The following is a 21,251-nucleotide window of genomic DNA, read 5'->3' as shown; positions in this document are numbered from 1 at the left end:
CATAGTACAATAAAGTATTTGCAGCGCTGAGATTTCTCATCACAAAGTCTTTCTCTCAAACAGTGTGAGAGAGGATAAAGACTTGACTATATTAATTGGAGGTGTTACCATGCTGTCTGGTTGCTCTAAAAGCGAGCCAGGTTGTGAGTTCTTCAAAAATGATGTCACTTATGCAATATGTCATACATTACACATCTGTGTATTTATTTTTGAAGCTATTAAAAGTTAATACTGGACCTCCAAAATGTGAAATGAACACTGATTGTTTTCTTATCAGTATTTTTTTAATAATAACTGCTAGTGGAAAGAACTCAGTCCTTTATTTTTAGTCGTCTTATTTAATTTTGATTCTTTCTTTAGATACATTATTACAATGAAACCTATGCAGTGTGGGAGCCGCTTATTGAACAAATTGAAGGAGGAAAGAAGCAATGGAGTTTAAAGCTGGAAGTATGTAAATAGACTTGAAACCTTGTAGAGAAGCTTTAATAGACAGCTGGGTTTTTAAAAGCTTTCTGTGACAGAACATGAATCTCTCAATGGCTATTACTTTGGGAGCCAGGCTGTTTTACATTATAAAGAAATCTTTAGACATCTTAAGGTTTTTCTGAATGAAGTTAATGCATGGGCAAAACATAGTGTGTTACCACACATACAGAGAAGAAGGGAAGTTGTACACAATTTCTGTGTTTCTGTAAGGGGTCAGAGATGCTCATGGTAAAGTAGGCTTTCTTTTGCTTGGTGAAATTGTCAAGTATAGGTCCATTTTGTTCCTACTTTAACAGAGGAAGAGTAATGTATCTGTTCATAATTGCCTAATGTAATTTTTGTTTTAGGTGAAGACTAACCCTGTCCAAGAGAGGAGTTTGATGCCTGGGGATGACTTTATTGTTCTTCCTGAGCCACAAACTGCAGTCAACATCTCTTCAAAGGACACAATGAATATAACAATATCCAAATGTTGTCTTGCTGTATTCAATAATTTAGCCAAGGTAGTCCCAGCAGGCAGAAGGTGCCGAATTATGTGGTTCTGTAGAAAGTTTTTTTACTCTGATTAGCCCTTTAGGGTTAACAAAAAGGTGGTGCTAGCTTTTGAAAGAAGCTTCTGTGTTAGAAAGAGAAATTTAATTCCCTTCCATCTTTTCTTCTTAATAGAATACTAAGAAAAGTGTTCATTTCAGTATTTGCCTTCAAATTGAAGAAGTAGAGTGTCTAGTATGTTAAATACATTTTTTTCCTATTATTCTTGTTATAGTAGGTGTGCTTACGAATGTCCTAGGGTCACTCCCTCCCTCCCCCCTTTTTTTAAGGGGAGGGGAGAAATTACTAAAGCAAGTTATTTTTCCTGAACGTGAGTTATTCCTATTTAGTTTTTAATTCTAAATGAGCAAAAGTTCTCTAAGTTAGTACTTGCTTTCACTGTAAGTCTGTATTGGCAGTCAGTTTCCATGGCTTCTGTGTAATCAAACAAATGTTTGTAAGCATAAGTTGTGGTTGAATTTGAAGTATGTACATGGTGAATGTACTTGGGACTTCTGTGTTCCAGATCTGATTTTTCTTTTAACACCTAACAACTTAAAACAAATTCCCTATGAAAAGCGTGAATGCTTGTTGTAGCATCAACATCTGCTGCAAATCACAGAATAGTAAGGACGTTTTTGGGAAGTAAACTTTACTTCCCTGAAATACTGCTATACAAAACATAGGGATTTATTTTTTCTTTAAAATGGTAGTTCCTGGCAATGATCTTTAAAAGCCTATGTATATATGTTAATGTGGCTATTTATGTATGATACCTTGTATGTGTTGTTCATTACAGGCATTTTCAGAAGGGACTGCATCCACATTTGACTATTCCTTTAAAGACACAGCACCTTTTGTAGTGAAAAATGCCTTAGGTGTTTCTCTCAAAGTGCTTCCGAGCTCAAATATCCGGATAGTTGGTTCAGCTGAAAAAGAAAACATGAATGATATTGAAATTGGTCAGAACATGGAACTGGAATACTCTGGTTTTGAAGTGCCCCAAAGAGGAAAGTTGTCTGCATTGTACCGACAAGAAAGCTCCATCTTCTCCTTGAATTTAGGTATTATGCTAGGGAACACTGTGTATTTTGACATGTTAAGAATGGGAAGATGGGGGAGTCAATGTGCTTAAATTCTGTGTGATCAGAATTCAGTAGTGCAAAAGTGCAGAAGTAGTACTCAAGTCTCATTTCAAGGTACTTCTGCAAGAAAGTGCTTTGATCCTGGTTGTTGCTGCATTTAGAGAAGATGAAGTTTGTTCAACTGGAAAATGGTAATGATGTGATGTGTTTTGCCTCATTAATAAGACTTTTGTATATTTTTATGGATTAGGACTTCAAGGATATAAAGAAGGGGTAAACATTCCCATAGCCAAACCAGGTCGACAACTGTACAACGTAAAAAACCTTCATGTTGATCATTCAGACTCAATCGTTGTACAGATAGATGCTACAGAAGGAAATAAGGTTATTACCGTACGATCTCCTCTGCAGGTAAAAAGAACAACCAAAGAAACCCAGAGCCTGAAAACAGTGCTTCTCTTCTCTCTGAGCAACTTTGCTTTTCCTCCTTAATGCATTTTTTTTTTTGAGATCAAAAAGTTACCTAAAGGCAAATTATTAAGTATTTTACTCTGTTTGTTACATGATTTTTTTTATCTGTATTCTGTTTGTGTGTGTCTTCCTGATAAATGAAATATTTGGTTTTTACTTTAAACTTTTGGCTTTGCAATACCCTCAACATTGAGGTTGGAATATGTACTACTTATGTAACTTGGCATTTTAAGCATGTTTTTCAGTTCATTGAACTTAAAAGTAGCAGTTTTCTCATAAACTTGCACATTGTTCTCCTTCAGAAATGTATTTCTTATTAAGGTGCATAGAAGTCTGTTTTCCAAAGGAGTTTGTTTAAATCTACCAATGTTTTTTCCTTGTTGTTATTCATACTTTTCCTTTAGAAATTTACACCATAGAATGAAAATGAAAATGTAATGAAATGAAAATAATGTAGTAGTAGAAGTAATGAAAATTACGCATTTTGATCCTAGATCAAGAACCATCTCTCCATCCCATTTATGATCTATAAATTGGCTAGAGACTCCAAGTCACTGGAGCCAATTGGCATATCCATGCCAGAAGAGGAATTTCATGTTCCTTTACATGCATACAGGTATACTTTTTCTGTTCTGGAGGGTTAATCTTTGTGAGACTGCACAAATACAGTGTGTGGAAGCTTAAATTTACACTTGGAACTCTTCTGTACTGGGCTAACACCAAAATGCTACCTTTACTAGCCAACTTGTGTGCTGCAAAAGCCCTTCTGAATGGGTCCCAAAATGGATGATGTTAGCTGTCAGTGGAAAGCTATTGTGTACCATTACTTGTGTTCTGTGATTCTTCCCATAGGTGTCATCTATACATTCGACCAACAGGAGTGTTAGATGGTCAGTTTAAGAAGTCCATGACTTACATTGCCTGGAGGGAAGAGCTACATAGGAGCAATGAAGTGAAGTGCTTGTTACAGTGCCCAGCCACCGAGACAAACTTCTTGCCTCTAATCATCAGCTCGACAGCTGTACCTGATGAACTAAACTTTATTTCAACTTATGGAGAGGAGTGGGATCCTGCCTACATTATCCACCTTCACCCTACACTGACTGTGAGGAATCTTTTACCTTACTCCTTGAGATATTTACTCGAGGTAAGTTATTTTATAGTTTTATTTGCAAATCCTTTATTTGATTTTAAGTAAGGCTATATCTGCTTAAAAGTGGAGGTGAATATAGTGTGGAACCAACTGAATCGTAGAACAGTTAGGGTTGGAAAGGACCTTAAGATCATCTAGTTCCAGCCCTCCTCCCATGAGCAGGGACACCACACACTGGTTTTTGTATTTTCTGTTGTAAACGAGTCAGCTGATGGATTGATTCTGGGAGTTTTGGGGATTAGTTCTTAGCAGTTGGGGTGTACCTGGCCAGTACTGCCTTGATTATTAAATGTGAATTCTGCACTGGATTGGTCTTTGTCTTTTGTATTTTCCTGAGATCCTGTTTGTGTTTTGCAAGATATCTTTGGATTCACGGGTTGGGACATAAGAAAAAGTGCCTGAAATTTCTGAAGCTTTTCTTCTCTGTAGAAAACACAACTTCTCTCTATTCTGGTACTGATTCTTTACTAAGGATTATTGTGAGATCTCCTTTGGTGAATTCTGCACTGGATTGGTCTTTGTCTTTTGTATTTTCCTGAGATCCTGTTTGTGTTTTGCAAGATATCTTTGGATTCACGGGTTGGGACATAAGAAAAAGTGCCTGAAATTTCTGAAGCTTTTCTTCTCTGTAGAAAACACAACTTCTCTCTATTCTTTACTAAGGATTATTGTGAGGTCTCCTTTGCATAAATAGGAACATTTCTTTGTGGGATGCTACACAGACTATTTTTTATCCTTTTCCAGTATTTCCAGTATCTAGTATTTTTTCGTGACAGATGAGTCAATAGAAAAGGTGTGAGGATTTAGAACTATCATCATCTGAGGTTTTTCCTTTTTGTCCTACTCCTGTAATTGGCTGTGGCATTCATTTAGGTCTTTCTTTCACTTCTCTTCAACATCCCAATGGCACTGTTTCCAGTTTTCATACCTTTACTATGTACTTCAGCACACAGAATGTAGAACAGAGTGCCTGTGCCTTGATTGATGAGCCAGAATCAGAGTCAAATCTCTGTGAAGTCACTGTACCCATAGATGACTATGTGTTTATTGTCTTCACATCACTTACCATTCAAAACAGTAAAGTAGACTGTTTCTCAGAAAAAATTAGGAAAGCTGTTGTTGTGGGATGCTACTGACCGAGGAAAGCTGTGCTACCAAACAGCATCACAGAGCTGCCAGCTTTCTGACTTGGGTGTTACTTAATGTGAAAAGTCCTGGCTGTACATTGGCAGCACTGTCCAATTCTGTGTTGCAGCCAGTATTGTAAGGATATAAATAAGAACTCATTGCCAAAATCCACTGGAAATCATGAGAAGAATGGGAGGGAATAGAGACAAGGGATTGAAACTAGTTTGCCTTCCTGAAATCCAGAATTAAGCAGTCTTTACTGTCCTGCAAGAAAAGTGCAGTTGATCTCTAATTATTCTTAGGATCAGGCTTAATGAAAGTGATTGGAAACTGGGACATGTGTTACCAAGGTATCCAAAACATACATCCTGCAAGAGAAGAATAAAATGCTGTTTTTTGAATACATAAATTTCACAGATTAAAAACTTCATTTGCCTCTTTTAATTTTGCTCCAGGGAACAGCAGAAGCCCGTGAATTGCTGGAAGGGAGTGCTGCAGATGTTTTTCATTCCAGAATCAATGGAGAAATAATGGAGCTCGTGTTGATGAAATATCAAGGCCAAGACTGGAATGGGCATCTTAAAATCCATGATGGGATGCCTGAATTCTTTTCTGTGTGTTTCACATCCCATTCTGCGACAGTGACGACAGTGGATATTTACATACATACAAGACGAATGGGAAGCCGCGTGGTCTTGTCTGTGTTCAGTCCTTATTGGATAATCAACAAGACTTCCCGTGTTCTCCAGTATCGAGCTGAAGACACTCATGTGAAGCATCCAGCAGACTACAGAGATATTGTTTTGTTCTCCTTCAAAAAGAAAAATATTTTTAGTAAAAATAAGGTATGCTTATTTTAGGTGGTGGTGTTGCAAAATCCTGCTCTGAGGGGGGAAACACATTTTGGGTAAGGAATTTTTTAGGTAGTATTTAAATCTATAGGCTTTTATTTGGCTGCTGCTTTCTTCTTTGTCAGTTATACTCTTTGAAGTAAGTAGAAGGGAAGGTAGTTAGACAAAAAGTCTCTTACAGCTTTGTCCTGGTCTTGCACTGCATTCCTCTGGCTATCTTTGATCTTGTTCAGAAGCTGTGTGATGGTATAGAGTGGTTAGGACCTGAAAATTTGGTGGGTATCCTACCAGAAAACAGTTTCGTTGGCATTTAATGTGGATATGTGAATTAAGAGTGTGGAACCCCTTTATAGTCAAAAGGAAGGCTGCTCTGAATCGTGCTGTGGAGGTATTTTCTATTGAATAAAGAGGAATCACAAGCTTATGCTTTACTCAGCTCTGACATTCAAAATGCACAATGTAAATATGCTGTCGTATGTTAAACATTTCTTTATTATTTTTTTAATGTGATACTTGCATGGTCAGATGAAGAGTAAAGGAGTAGAGGATTTGTTCTGAAGTAGCCCTTCTTACCTTTTAAATTTTTTTTACCCAAGAATAGTTGAAGAAATGGTTGAAGAGTTTTGACGAAGTGTTCTTTTAATTATTTCTTCTCCCTCTTCAACTTTGTGAAGCACCACAACATCATAGCTATTTTTCCCCATCTATGTGTGCTGTCATGAACACAAGTCAATGAGGACTTCTCTATTTTGCAACCTTTTACTGTAACATCTTTGCCAGAATTCAAGCACAGACTAATAAATAAGAATATGATAGTGGTACTACATACTTAAGCTTATCTTAAGAGCTTTTAGAACCTTCTCTAAGTTAAGTGTTGTCTTTATACTGCTACATATGATATAATTCTGCTCTGTAATGCATGAACTATAGAATTATAATGAATTTATTGAAGTACTTTCCATGTTCTTTTTTCTGTGTAGATCCAGTTGTGTATTTCAACTAGCACGTGGTCCAGTAGCTTTTCCCTTGATACTGTAGGAAGCTATGGATGTGTCAGGTGTCCAGCTAATAACATGGACTATCTGGTAAGATAGATAGTTTTCTGTGTCTTGTGGAGCTCTCTTGGGGTTGTTTTGACTTGTGTTCTTTTTCTCCTTAAGGCCTTTCTTTCACTACTTTCAGTGTTTTCAGATCATGACAGTATTTAACATCTAGGGTAATAACTTTTATGCCCCAGCCATTCTGGTCTGCACCAGGTGACAAGCAGTTTCACCAGCAGACATTTCAGTGTAATTCCTAAACATGTGGTTTATACCCCAAATGTGTATAGTATTAGACAACATTGAACTCACATAGCGGACATGAGAGTTCACATCCAAAATTCCAGTTTAGTTGCAGTTAGGTCTTTACTCAGCAACCTTGTCTAAGACCACATCGCCACAATTAAGCACAATAAAGGATCCACTTTCTAATAATATGCAGGTATGTGGGGTGTTGTGTTTCCATATACTCTGTAACTGATCTCTGATGATATGATCATTTTAGGTTGCCTTTATTTACTGGAGAGGAATTCCTGTTGGATTGTCATACTAGAAAATGCTGCAGCTAAAGTTGTTTCTCTACCATTGTGTTAACTGTGTTGCATAGTTTGCATGTTGTTTGGTTCTTCTGTTGCAGGTGTTCAGAACAGGAGGTCTGTGTGTTGTCTTTGTACTTACAGGAAATGTTCCCTTTTCTTTTTTTCAATCCTGACTTTTCTCTTAAGCTTGTTGATTGTTTGCTAAATTTGTCCTTGTTCAACAGGTGGGAGTTAGCATCAAGATGAGTACTTTCAACCTTACCAGGATAGTTACCTTCACTCCGTTCTACACAATAGCAAACAAATCTTCTGTGGAACTAGAAGTTGGAGAAATTGGTCCTAATGGCTCTTTTCCAACTAATAAATGGAATTATATTTCAGCTTCAGAGGTAATGTTTCAGTTTTTTTCCTTTGGATGTTGCTGTAGACAAATGACTGGTCTCTAGCTGTCACTTAAGGAAAAAGCAGCTCTCTTACAGAAGCTTTGTCACTTCTAATGGCATTGCATGGATAACTTCACATCTCAGGGTAAATTAAACAGCACAGGTTGCATATGTTAATAAATTCATCAAGTCCTTCAGTTTAGGTAATTCACTAAAGGTAGGTGAGCTATTAATCAGTAGATGCTGGGGTAAGAATTAAGGCATTTGAAATAGGTTTAGTCCAACGAGACTTTGGTTTACTGCTGGCTTACGATATTGAACATATATGAACTATAAAGTCATGCATGTTTCTTGTTTTACAGTGTCTTCCATTTTGGCCTGAAAACTCATCTGGTGAACTTTGTGTACGAGTAGTTGGCTATGAGAGCACATCCAGACCATTCCTGTTTAAAGGCCAGGATAATGGTACTCTGCTGAGGCTGGAAGAATTGGTGAGACTGATCTTGTGTGGTCTGTTTTTAATACTCCGTTTTAGCCCTGTGGTATTGAACTTAGAAAAGCTTGACTCACCAGGATGGTCAAGATTGAAACCTTGTGTCTTAAGCTGTTGGTGCACTGCACTTAAGTGCTGTTGCATAAAAAAAGTTGGAATCAATGTTGTTAATGTTTTCATAGCTGTGGGAAGCACTAATTTTGTTTTGACAAGGTTATAGGAAGCTGAACAGCTCTATTGCTATTAAACTAAAAATGGAATACTACACCTCTAATGTGTTCTTTTGCATAGGGTAATTCTTCTTCAGTTGGTGTAAAGATCCTAAAATAGAATGTATGTTTTGATTTCTTGATAAGCTGATACATGTTGGAGATACAGTTCATGGCTAAAATAATTTATGAATCAATTTTAATAATTTCAAAACTTACCCTAGCCTAGCACTAAGGAATGTGCACATAAATGTAGCATGGTCAGACAAATGTTTGGAGATACTGCTTATCACAACTAGCTGAAATACAAGTGACTGTGAGGATAGCTGAGCTTTCCACATTTGCTGAAGCAATTTGCAAAAATGTGTTTGGAACAAGATGTCATCAGTGCTTTGGTGTTCTTGCTGCTGCACTTCGTTTGAGCAGTGGGGAGGGGGGGCTGTTCTTCACTGCTTTATGGTAGTCTTCAAGTGTTAAGTGTTCAAGGCCTGGCTGGGTGGGGCTCTGAGCAACCTGCTCTAGTGGAAGGTGTCCCTGCGCATGGTGGGGGGTTGGAGCTGGATGAGCTTTTTAAAGAGCCTTCCAACCCAAATCATTCTGTGACTCTATAATAGTAGATAGCTCAGCGTTGCAAGAGAATCCTTTCTAGACCTGTATGTAGGGAGGTTTTACTACTACTGTGTAGGGTGTTAAACATGATTTCTCACAGCCTTCTGATGTGAACTGGACAATCGGATCATCTTGTTCAAAAGTAGATGTGTCCCCTTCCACCTCTCCTCCAGATCTTACCAGCAAAAATAGCAATTTATCTTGCTTATACCAATATTTGTCAAAGACATCCAAAGAGACGATTCAAAAGGGAAAGCATGAGGCACCTCCTTTGTATAAGCAAATGAGAAAAATTGTGCTGTATGTATCTTGGAAATATCTTGCAAATATATTGGAAGAAAGCAGGATCTTGAAAGCCATTAGAAGAAAGGCTCAACAATGATTTGTTTAGAGTTTTAATGAATGGAACTTTTCTGCTCAGTGATCAGTTATTTTGTTTGTCATACCTTTAAAGACTTCAACCTGTTTGTCTGGAGTAGCCTTTCAGATTTTTAAGAAGCATGCAGGAAACTGCAGGTTTTAGATAGAATTTCAAGTTTTGTAACAGAAACTGAAGGGTATGTTTGCCTGTACTTACTACTGAACTTAGGCAAATAAAGTAGTTCTTAAGAATGTTATAATTTGAATATAATTTTTCCATTAAGCTAAATCAACAAATAACATGTGGATGCTCCTGATATCTATCTTAAGCCCGTGTCCAGAGGGTTTGAGCTTACTGTTACTAGACAATGTAGAGTACATTTCCTTTTTTGATTTGTAAAAGGCCACTGTAAGACTGATCTAAAAGTAAGTTTAGTCTGTTCCAACTTGAATTTATGTCTAGAACAAATACTGAACTTTCTGTCTAACTTTCTCTGCAGAATGGAGGCTTACTGGTAGATGTGAACGTTTCTGAGCATTCTACTCTCATAAGCTTCTCAGATTACCATGAGGGAGCTGCTCCAGCTCTTATTGTTAACCATACTTCGTGGGACTCTCTCAGATATAAACAGAGGTATGTGAACAAAACAATTCACCATTGGTTGTTTAACCAGGGGGCATTCTTTGTGAAGAAAATGGTTCTCTCCTACCATTATGATACCTTGAAAAATAGGAAAAGCACTTTTCTTTATTGTATTCCTTTAGTGAAGAATTTTGTCTGTTTTTAAGGAGCCTTCATAGTTTGGGAAAGTGCAGTGAAAAAAGGAGGAGTACATATTGCAGTCCACTTACTTGGAGTGGATATCCCAGGCTGTTCATGCCTCACCCTGAAAGGCTGGAAACGTGGAGTATGTAGTGCTGTGATCTCCTTGCACCACTTCAGTCAGTGGTCTTAACCAGGGAATGCTGTCTTTTTGTTCCTTTTCTTTGAACCTGCAGTGGATTACAAGAGGAAATGGAGTTGAAACCAAAGCAAGTTTGCCTGTTTGCATGGACAGATCCAACAAAAACAAGAAAATTGATTTGGGGTTACTCCCAAAATTTTGGTGAACATGACCTGCTTAAGGTAAATTGCAGGAGGGAAGAAGTAAATGCTGAACCAATCTAGGCCTATAACAAGGTTAAAATTAGCTGGGAGAAAGCTTCTTGAGTAACTTTGCATCTGTCTTGTCCTGTGAGAGACTTCTGAGCCTGTTCTCAAGTAGCAAGATTTTAGATGTTTAGGTTAATGTAATTGGAGGATTGGACACAAACTGCAACCTGCATTTTCTCCGTGGGTTTCTTGTATATGAAAGAAGAAGGATAAGGTGTACGTGCCGTGGACGTATCTAAATAGTGAAGAGGATGAATAATTCACCAGTTTCCTGGCTTAAGAATATAGGAAGATACATGAAGTGAGGGTAAAATAACAGTGATCTAGATAGAAAGTGCATGGAGGAAAGAGGGAAACTACAGCTAGAAGCAGAAGTAAATCTATGGTAAGACTGGGCAAATATTTGGTTAAAGAATGGGGAAGCAAGTATTGGTGGAGGAAGACTTTTTTTCTTACTTAACTGGCCAGTAGGCTAAATGAAGTCCTGTGTGTCTCTAAATAGCTGCCCTTTGCTACCTTTTACTAAACTCTGAATTCAGAGAGGGCTTGTTTTTTGTGTTGACGAGGCACAGAGTTAAGAAAACTGAAAATATTGGTAGTTAAAAGTAGGGACAGGAAAGCAAGTTTGTGTTTCAGTTATACTGGGAATACATTTGGTTTCTCACAGCTGAATTCCCTGGAGTTCAATAACGTCATGGATTTACTCCTGTGAGATAGATTTTTAATTTATATATATATATATATGTGTATATATATATGTATATACACACTTATATGTATATTTGTTTTTTCTCCCTCCCAATACAGGATGAATGTGGGCAATTCCCTTACAATGCAAATACTCAAATACATTGGGTGTCTTTTCTGGATGGACGCCAACGAGTGCTACTTTTCACAGATGATGTTGCATTAGTTTCTAAAGCACGACAAGCAGAGGAGCTGGAGCAACCTGATCAAGAAATAAACTTGTCAATCCATAGTCTTGGACTTTCTCTTGTTAACAATGAAAATAAAAAAGAAATCTCCTACATAGGAATTACTAGGTACTGCACATGGAAGCCTAACTGTTCCTTTGAGTAGTCAAAATTTGACAGCATAGTGTAATTTTAGCAGTACAGCTGAGTTGAAGGCGACATCTTTCAAATGAAATTAATATAAGTGAAACCTTTTTAAGTAAAATTAAGTTCTACCTTTATTCCTATTGTGCAATTCGAATATACAGGATTTAACTGCCTCCTTTCTTAGATTCTATTAAAAAACCAGTAAATAGGAGTTTTTTTGAGCCTGAAAAACAAGGATAATGTCTTTTTACATGTTTTACATGCATAAGAAAGGTTTCACTACTTCTAGACTGTTAACCTTGTTATTTGTCTTGTAGTTCTGGTGTTGTTTGGGAACAGAAACAGAAGCAAAAGTGGAAACCATTTAATCAAAAGCAAATAAATCTGTTGGAACAAGCCTATCAGAAGTATCTTTGTAAGACTGCTTTCCAAGCTTCAGGTTGGCATAAACTAGACAGCAATATTGAGGTATGTTCTGAGGTTTCAGTGTTAGAATGATCGCAGAACATGTGCAACTGTTAAACAGACTTCTGTGCTGCTAAGTAAGGATAAATGCTGCTTTAACAGAAACGTGAAAAAGAGCAAGCTTTTCTTTGGAATAGTTTCACACTGTACACAGAATATTTTTGTATGGAGGCAATACAGAGGCAGTACGGAGGTATTTTGCAGATTGTATTATGAAGAAAGAATCTCAAAGAATTTTACTTTTGTGTGGTAGAAAAATTGCTTGGTGTGTGCATGTTAGTAATGAACCTATATTCACAGTGATGTAACTTAAATTCTTTGCAGAATCTTGGATTTAGCTTCTTAGTAAGCTGCAGTTCCCGTGACTTGATCTGATGGAGGAGCCTATAGTGCTCAAAGACTCTGGAAATTAATTCATTTAGCTGAGCTTTTTCAGACATTAATTTTACATGGCTGTATTCCATGCATAACTGTAATCTGGTCAAATGGCTAAGTAAAATACAAACATCTCACAGTACCATAATCAGCCTTGTTTTCAATATCATCCTTTCATTTGAAAAACATAAGTGCCCTTAGGTATACGAATACTGAAGTTTTGTACATTGCAGTAGTGCATTTAAACTATGTGGTATCAAAACTTTATAAGTCATTACATTTGACTTGAAATAAATGAGAGCTTTTTCCTTTTGCTTCTCATAACTCAGATGTTTCAGGATCAGGGTAAAAGCATCAGTTGGGAAAGTACTCAGCTGCATGTAAATATCTAATTATGCCAGTGTAATATGTAACTCATGAAGAAATAGTCGCTAAGATGACACAGAGGTTCCTGCTTGGGGCAGCTAAAGTTGTAGTGTAATGTGCTTCTCAGACTAACTTGAGGTTTTCGTTACATTCCATGAAGATAATTGGATTGAGTAATTTAGTAGCCATGTGATCATGAAATAAGGAAAAATTTATTTGCTAGTCTGCTTACTAGAACAGAACATGTTATTATTTCTTTTATTAAGCTGTGTTAGCTCTGCCTTCTTTTATTTTAGGTGAATTTCAGTAAAGTTCCAATGGAAATGCGTCTCCCAGTCAGATGCAGCATCCGACGCAACTTCCTGTCAGGAATTCAGGTTGAATTCAAGCAGTCGCCTCACCAAAGAAGCTTACGGGCACAATTGTATTGGCTGCAGGTACCACCTTCCATCATGTTCTCTAAGCTAAACAGATGCTTTAAGGCATTTTATTTCTATGAAGAAGTATCTCTAAATTGTACATACGTGGTGCTCTGCTCACTGCATCAGAGTAGCGGAAGAGCTAGAAGTTAATGAAGTACTGCAGAACTGCCATCCCAGGATTTTGCAAAGTAGTATGGGAAAAAGAAACACACAAACTGTGGGTAAATGTAAAGTGGGGTGCTATGATGAAAGTTTATTTCTAAAGGGAGTGTTTTGGTGTTTTAAACCTCGGTCTTTATCAGAATTTGTTTACTATAGTTTGTATATAGTTGTGTAGCAGTGTTCTAGAGATTGTATCTAGAGGTTCAGAAAGGAAAAAAAGCTACCTGTCTAATGGAAAGTAGATAATAGACATTTAAATACTCAAAAATAGTGTTCAATAAACTTAATGTGCAACACTTGCATATTCCAGTCAGTACTAATGGTGTTGCTAAATTAACCAGTAAAGTGCTTGAGGAGGTAGTAGTGAGAAGTTCTTAGTACAGGAGGAAAATAATGGTGAGAAATCATCATCGTTGTCATCGTCAGCTCCATTTGCTGCACTTCAAGGGTCTCCTAAGGGAGGACACTCATTGAGGCTTTTCCTGATCTGCCGGTGGGCAAGAGCTTCCTCTTTCCTTCTGTGTTTCACACTTTGTTTTCATTTTTGCCTTAAGGTGATTTTCGCTAGTCTAGTCAATGTATGCCATCAGCTGCAGACCCTCTAGATGAATCTTTGTGAGTGTGAACCTGTGTAAGCATTCCTTGTGCAACACTTCCAAGCATCTGACCTTTTATAACAGAATAGGTAACATTCCAAAACAATATCAGAGTAATCCTCTTCCTCATGTTTCTTTCCGACTAAATAAGAACGAGGTGGCTTTTGAATACTATCTGTATAGCCTCAAGCCTTCTAAGATGGAGATGGTCTTTGATTATGATGTCATTAAAATATTACTGTAATTATGTAATAATTTTTTAGGTTGATAACCAACTACCAGGATCGATGTTTCCTGTTGTATTTCACCCTGTAGCCCCTCCCAAGTCGATTGCTTTGGATTCAGGTAAGAGAATGAGATTTATTCAGCATTGAAAGTAGTAACATGGCAATATAATTCTTGTACATACTTAAATTCTTTTTTTTTTTTCTCTTTAGAACCAAAACCCTTCATTGACATCAGTGTCATCACTAGGTTCAATGAATACAGCAAAGTACTGCAATTCAAGTGAGTTGAACAGTGTGTTGTAGTACAGTTTGAGACACTTAATGCATTTTTGAAGTGAACCTTGTTTTAGAGTTCACATTCTTGTATCCCAACAACTCTTGTCTCTGGATTGAACTTTTGAACATCTCCAGTGAAAAAACATGGTTCTAAAAGAAGCTTACTTTTAGTACATAAGGACTGCAACATGTCCCTGCCCATGGCAGGGGGGTAGGAACTAGACGATCTTAAGGTCCTTTCCAACTCTAACTATTCTATGATTCTGTGACTGACCACGTGAAGGGAGGCTGTTATGAAAGTTATGAAGTAATCGGGGTGATTTCCCTCTTGTGCTACAAGAGGCATGTCTGCCTGTTTGCTGGACAGTGCTGGGTTTATTGAGTGCTCTAACAACAGACAGCTCATACAGTCTCTAATGTAGCCCATTACATTAGTACACCATATTCTATTGTGAAATGTATGTTCTTTAGTTTATATAGTTGAGTCTTGAGTTTTGCATCAAAAAAACCCCAGTTGAAGACATGACACTGATGGTTTCTAGTGCAAGTATCTGTACCCTACTATTGTGGTTAGAATATTTGAGGATGGTGAATTTTAATAGAAGAAATATTCTGTAATATGATTTTTGAGGGAAGCAGTTGGATAACAGGAAGTAATATGTTTAGGTGTTGTTATTCATGGAGCACATGGAATCATAATGTATGAATATAAGAAGTATGTGGCGATGGTTAGTATTTTTAGGATAATTTTGATAGTGTTAGGGTATGAATAATCTACAGTAATGTATAACTTGTGAGGCTGATAAGTCCTTCTAACTGTAAATAGTTGATTTTGTAGATTGTAAGTCTTAATATGCAACATTGCATAATAAAACGAGTTACATAGGGTAAGCATGTGATATTTAAGTTAAACTTCTATGATTATACACTGTTCATTTTTCCCATTTTAGGTACTTCATGGTTCTCATCCAGGAAATGGCACTGAAAATTGATCAAGGATTTTTAGGAGCACTTAGTGAATTTTTCACTCCATCTACAGACCCAGAAGCTGAAAGACAAAGGGTAATGTATGAGAGAAACTGATTTTTGCAGCATAGGACCTTTATGGTAACAGTGTTGAAACTGTCTGAAACTTTCAGTTTAAACCAGTGGATGCACTTGACAGCAGTGGCTGAAGGGACATGGTGAGGTCATTTTCAGTGAAGCATAGGTATTTCTGTTAAAGATTGGCTGTGAACATTACTAAGTGGCAAGTTTGAGTAAGTGTTCCACTTGGATATGTGTCACTTTTGTGGTCTTTTAGTGTTTCATTGATTGACACAAGTGTTTCAACTGTGGCTACAGTGTATTAAGGGTGATACGAAATAACATTAGGATTTATAGAATGGACTTCTAAACGTTAGTCTACAATGTCATTTGTCTTTAGAGAGCAGAAGAAACAGATATTCATGGCTCTAAGTTAGTTCTTATATAGGTGGATAGCATTCAGAAAGGTCACATTTGGTTCTAGTGTATGTAGGAGAGTCATTCGTACAAATTTCTCTTTCTTGGAAATTGCATGTTTGGATGTACAGTATAAAAATTCTAATTTTATGAAGAAATACAAAAATGCCAAGATCCTCAGGAAGTGAGTTATTTTACTAATATTTCTAAATTAATTTAGAAGAGAGGCCCTGCCTGATTGAACAATGTAAGGGAATATTGAGTGATCAAGCATGAAATGGAAGTCATCCACAAATTGTTGTGTATGGCTTTTGTTTTGTGGGGCTTTGTTTTGTGGGGTTGTTAGTTTGTTTGGTTTTCCCTGGATTAAAGAAATATATTAGTACAGTTATAATCAAGTATACCAAGTAATTAGTCTATTTCTAGTTTTGGAGGTGTTGGCTATTTAACTAGTTAGGTAATTTTCTTATTACCTTGACTATGATTATTATTCCAGCTGTTTATTTATGTGTGTATTTTTATATAAATTTACATAGAGTTTTATTAATTATATTACATATCTTTTGATGAGGTAAACTATTTTATAAACTATTTTTTCTTCTTTTTTTTTAATAAAAAGTCTAAATTAATTCAGCAAGATGTGGATGCACTTAACACTGAACTAATGGAGTCTTCCCTAACAGACCTGTCAATGCTCAGCTTCTTTGAGCATTTCCACATTTCTCCAGTTAAGGTATGTAACAGAGATACTTTTGGTTAATAAAATACTTGATATCAATGATTTCTCAATTCCTTATAGTTAAATACAACCTCAGATCAATGTTTGGGTAATTGAGGTCTTCATACTGGCTTCCTAATGAGGATATTTTTGTTACATTCTCTAGAACTTAATACTTTGCTGGAAAACTTTAAGTTATCCATGAGTGCAGGTGGACCCTTAACCACTGCTAAGTGGGAGGAGTCAATGGGTATAATAATGAGGAAAGCTAGATAAAATGCTGACCCATTTCCTCTCTCCGTAAAATGTGATAACTTGTAATAAAATACACTTTCCCGGGCTTGTCTTCATGTCTCTCTTGAACCTGTTAGATTTTTTCAGAGCAAGAAAGAAAGATCATCCATAATTATTCATTGTTCTGAATCAACATAATGCTCCTCTTAAGTCTATCCGATTTAATAAGAATTTGAATGCAAAAATTCGCTTACTTTTCCTTTCATTGAAGATCTACAAGACAGACATAAACCCAATACAGATGATGAAATTCTGGCACTTTTTTCAACTCTTTATTTATTTCACTTGGTATCTGTTAGGATACCCTTAGATTTCTTGGATTTATTTATTTGTTTATTTTCCCCTAATAGGATTGTGCTTATCAACTTAAAAATGCAAAGCCAGGGAAAACACTTAGCAGAACAAGGCATTGTGTAACATTACCTCTAGCTAGTCTGGTTGAAGTTGTTGAAGAAATGGTTATAATTTTAAGTCCCTTGCATCTTTATGTGAAATGTCTAGATGTACTGCCTGTTAAGCACAGGAAGGGGCTTGGGCTTCTTTTTTTCCTGTTTTTTTCACCTTACTTCAGTGACTCATGTTAGTATTTTAAACCACTGGATAATGCATTCTCCACCCCTAAGAAAAGTGAGTGTATTATTTCTTTTAAAATAAGTGTCTTATCCACACTAAGCAATCCCATTTTACAGTGCTAAAGTTCATGTGTTTCCCCAAAAGCATGACTACTTGCTAAAATACCCACAAGCTAGTTAAATAAATCAGAACTTAAAATATAACTGGTATTGGAAATTAGGCTCCACCTATTTAACATATTATTTCTCACAGCGTTTACAGAAAGTTTACAGATGCAAACATAGGAAGAGTTAAACTTCTAGGGCAATCTGACACTTCTCTGTGACAATAGGAATAAGTACATGTGTTATGGAAGTTACACCACTGTTAGTTCAAGCATCTTTGTTGAAATTGTACCTTTCCTCAGAGCAAGTAAAACCACCGTATCACTGTTTCACCACTGGTTAGTTTGCATGTGCACCACACAGCCTGTCTGGCATGTATCTTTCTGTCTTCACTTGTCTTGTTTTACTAATTCTGTTATGACAGCTGCATTTGAGTCTGTCTCTGGCTTCTGGTGGCGAAGATTCAGATAAAGGGGAAGAAATGATAGCCATCCATTCTCTGAATTTGCTGTTGAAAAGTATTGGAGCTACTCTAACAGATGTGGATGATCTTATTTTCAAGTAAGCTAATGAAGTTTGTTGTTTGTTTGTTTTTATTAAAGCTACTATACATTTCATAAGTGGGTCAATGCTAAACTAACTCTAGTATAAATGTATACAGCCTTTGTGAAAAGGGAGGAGTGGAGGGAAGGTAGGGCTTGCTTGGGCTCCTTTTTAAGAGAATAGGGCTTCAGGATTATCTGAAGGAAAAAAGAGAACTATTTAGAAGGAGGAAGGGTATCTATAACTAACATGTGAAAGAGAACTATTTAGAAGGAGGAAGGGTATCTATAACTAACATGTGAAAGAGAACTATTTAGAAGGAGGAAGGGTATCTATAACTAACATGTGATTACTTGTCTTTCAGACTTGCTTTCTTTGAAATTAAGTATCAGTTCTACAAGAGAGACCAGCTGATGAAGAGAGTTGTTAGACATTATAGTGAACAAGTAAGCTTATTTTGTCAAGCCTTTATGTAAAATTTTAAGTGTCTTACAGAATGCAGAAAGTAAGAAAGGAAAGGTGAATACCTCTAAAAGCTACTAATTTTGTATTTCATGGTTCTGAAGTAAGAATCTGGTGGCACATTATGAAAATGTAAATGCAAAAGTGTCCTGACAATGTGTGTTAAGAATTCTAAGTGATTTCTTCTGTTCTTTTTATATATATGTCTCTTCACCAAAGTATTTTAGTAGTTATCCACACATATACTGCATATTTTGCCCAAGCCTGTCTTCAGTCTAGTAGGAATACTTAGTTGAGTACTCCAACACCTTTTCTGGGTAGTAAAGTCAGAAATTTACCATGGGTTCTAGCATGGAACTGTGTGTAACAATAGCTAGTAACACTGCTTTTGTTTTTCCCTTTTTTTTCCCTTATTATTTAGTTCCTGAAACAGATGTATGTTCTTGTACTGGGGTTAGATGTTCTTGGAAATCCATTTGGCTTAATCAGAGGCTTGTCTGAAGGAGTTGAAGCTTTTTTCTATGAGCCATTCCAGGTATGAGTTTCTGATTCTTCAACTGTGTATGAATAATAGGCTGATCGAGTTTACTGGTAGGGTTGTGGTTTTGTTGTCACTGGACTCTACACCCTCAACAGTTAAGAAAACAGTGATTCTTTATGTTAACTTAAATAACATATTCAAATGGCCTTATTTTCATCAATGTAAGCGAATTGCTGGGTTTTTTTTTTTCTTGAAACAGATTCATAAATGTATAGTTTTGTGCTATCCTTAAAAAGCTTAATTTTTAGGGTGCTGTTCAAGGACCTGAAGAATTTGCTGAAGGCTTTGTAATTGGTGTTAGAAGTCTTCTTGGACACACAGTGGGTATGTATCTCATTGCTAGTGTTTTAATAAATCAGGTTAACTCATGGATTGCTTTTTTTTTCCTTATTTTGAAGGCGAAGTTATATTTCTAAAATATCTACATGATATTTTTTTGATGAGTGTTTGTCAGATACTATTGCCAGTGGTCGCGATATATCATTCATACCTAACTTACTTCAGACTGTCTAAATGTGCGTCTTGCAGACTGAGAGAGCAAACTGGGAAACATTTGTAATATGCTGTGGATGAATAAAGGAAGTAATTTTCATGGTCCTAAAATATCTGTAGAAGCCCAAGATGTGTTCTTAAGACCAGCTACTGCTACAGTTGCCTTAGACTTTTGTTTAGCTATGTGTTTACAGTAATTACAGAAAATATTATTCCATCCGGTGTGCTATATAACATGTACTAAAGTGATTTAAAGAGTTACCTGTTGCTGTGTTTATGGATTTCAGGCTAGATTCTGGAGTCTTCATCGGGATGGCATGTGGTAGTCACAGAGCGTAAATTTGTTCTATCTAAAATGAGTATGGAAGGAAATCACTGAGCTTGGTGGTTTTTTGTGTGTTGCTTTCTGTTAAATTGTGAGAAAACAGTGACTTTGGCTCTTTGACTTATTCCATCAGGAGGTGCAGCAGGAGTGGTGTCTAGGATCACGGGTTCTGTTGGAAAAGGCTTGGCTGCTATTACTATGGATAAAGAGTTTCAGCAGAAACGGAGAGAGGAAATGGGTCGGCAGCCAAAAGATTTTGGTGACAGCCTGGCCAAAGGAGGAAAAGGCTTGTTACGGGTAAGAATTTGGAGTTGAGATCACGATGTGCCAACCCTTAACCCATGGTTGAAAATTGTGAGCAAGTAATTTTCTTGATCAGTTCATGAACTAAATACAGGAGACAAACAGGAGTTGATTTGTAGGAGACTGAGGATAGTGTATCAGCTTTAGTGTTTAAGGTTGTGTTTTTGGCCAACCTAAGGGAATTGAAGTTAGGGTCTCAGAAAGGAAAAGTGTAGGAAGTAACACTAATTTTTCCAGTGACATATAAATAAACAAGTAGTTTCCCATGTTCAACAAGTGTGTTGTCTAATTAAAGTAACGGGGCTCTTATGTTACTTTGCAGTCAGTTCTGTTATTAAAGTCGACTGGAATTAGGAGCTCTGGGCATGTGCTGCGTACTAGGAAAGGCTTTCTCTATGCTGAGATCTTATAACAACTGCTAGGTTTTCTTGGCTTAAAAGAAGTAAACATAAAGCAAGTAGAATGTGTATAAAAGTAAGTACTACGTTTGGCTGGAGAGGTTTTTCTGAAATAGAAGCTGTGCAACTCCTGTACTTTTTTAAAAATCTGAAATCAGGAACTTTTTCTGGTTGCTGGAAGATCACGTCTATTTCTAGTTACAGCGTTAAGTAGGATCATGAATCATAGAATGGTTTGTGTTGGAAAGGACCTTAAGGCTTATCCGTTTCCAAACCCTGCCCCGGGCAGGGACACCTTCCACTAGAGCAGGTTGCTCCAAGCCCCTGTGTCCAACCTGGCCTTGAACACTGCCAGGGATGGGGCAGCCACAGCTTCTCTGGGCACCCTGTGCCAGCGCCTCAGCACCCTCACAGGGAAGAGCTGCTTCTTAATGTCTAATCATATAAACAATTACTGAGAGATCTGTATTACATGAATGCCAATTAAGTCTTCTAATAAATTCTATATTTCAATTCTAAATCAAAGCAGTCAACATATTTCTAAATAATTTTAAGTAATAAACATTGTGGAGTTGTTTCTCTGATACTGTTTGCTGAAAATTTGGAAGTTA

The 21,251-nt window shown here is 36.9% G+C and overlaps 1 protein-coding gene across 1 annotated transcript in view; it reads left to right on the top strand.

Moving 5' to 3' along the window:
• VPS13C (vacuolar protein sorting 13 homolog C (S. cerevisiae)) overlaps positions 1 to 21,251 on the top strand; it is a gene marked incomplete at its 5' end in the record, with an annotated part of 66,447 nt that overhangs the window by 34,808 nt on the left and 10,388 nt on the right. The window contains 24 exons of the mRNA XM_010023165.1: positions 361 to 450; positions 837 to 992; positions 1,820 to 2,084; positions 2,356 to 2,516; positions 3,071 to 3,192; positions 3,429 to 3,723; positions 5,313 to 5,702; positions 6,689 to 6,793; positions 7,512 to 7,676; positions 8,033 to 8,161; positions 9,842 to 9,975; positions 10,341 to 10,467; positions 11,302 to 11,537; positions 11,873 to 12,023; positions 13,058 to 13,198; positions 14,205 to 14,286; positions 14,379 to 14,448; positions 15,395 to 15,506; positions 16,507 to 16,620; positions 18,001 to 18,137; positions 18,484 to 18,565; positions 19,003 to 19,116; positions 19,371 to 19,446; positions 20,073 to 20,236. Of these exons, the coding sequence (XP_010021467.1) occupies positions 361 to 450; positions 837 to 992; positions 1,820 to 2,084; positions 2,356 to 2,516; positions 3,071 to 3,192; positions 3,429 to 3,723; positions 5,313 to 5,702; positions 6,689 to 6,793; positions 7,512 to 7,676; positions 8,033 to 8,161; positions 9,842 to 9,975; positions 10,341 to 10,467; positions 11,302 to 11,537; positions 11,873 to 12,023; positions 13,058 to 13,198; positions 14,205 to 14,286; positions 14,379 to 14,448; positions 15,395 to 15,506; positions 16,507 to 16,620; positions 18,001 to 18,137; positions 18,484 to 18,565; positions 19,003 to 19,116; positions 19,371 to 19,446; positions 20,073 to 20,236 (3,618 nt within the window). The remainder of the gene's footprint in view (positions 1 to 360; positions 451 to 836; positions 993 to 1,819; positions 2,085 to 2,355; positions 2,517 to 3,070; positions 3,193 to 3,428; positions 3,724 to 5,312; positions 5,703 to 6,688; positions 6,794 to 7,511; positions 7,677 to 8,032; positions 8,162 to 9,841; positions 9,976 to 10,340; positions 10,468 to 11,301; positions 11,538 to 11,872; positions 12,024 to 13,057; positions 13,199 to 14,204; positions 14,287 to 14,378; positions 14,449 to 15,394; positions 15,507 to 16,506; positions 16,621 to 18,000; positions 18,138 to 18,483; positions 18,566 to 19,002; positions 19,117 to 19,370; positions 19,447 to 20,072; positions 20,237 to 21,251) is intronic.

This window comes from Nestor notabilis, unplaced genomic scaffold (genome assembly GCF_000696875.1).
Source record: "Nestor notabilis isolate BGI_N333 unplaced genomic scaffold, ASM69687v1 scaffold7951, whole genome shotgun sequence".
NCBI lineage: Eukaryota > Metazoa > Chordata > Aves > Psittaciformes > Psittacidae > Nestor > Nestor notabilis.
This window is presented reverse-complemented; position numbering and strand designations above follow the sequence as displayed.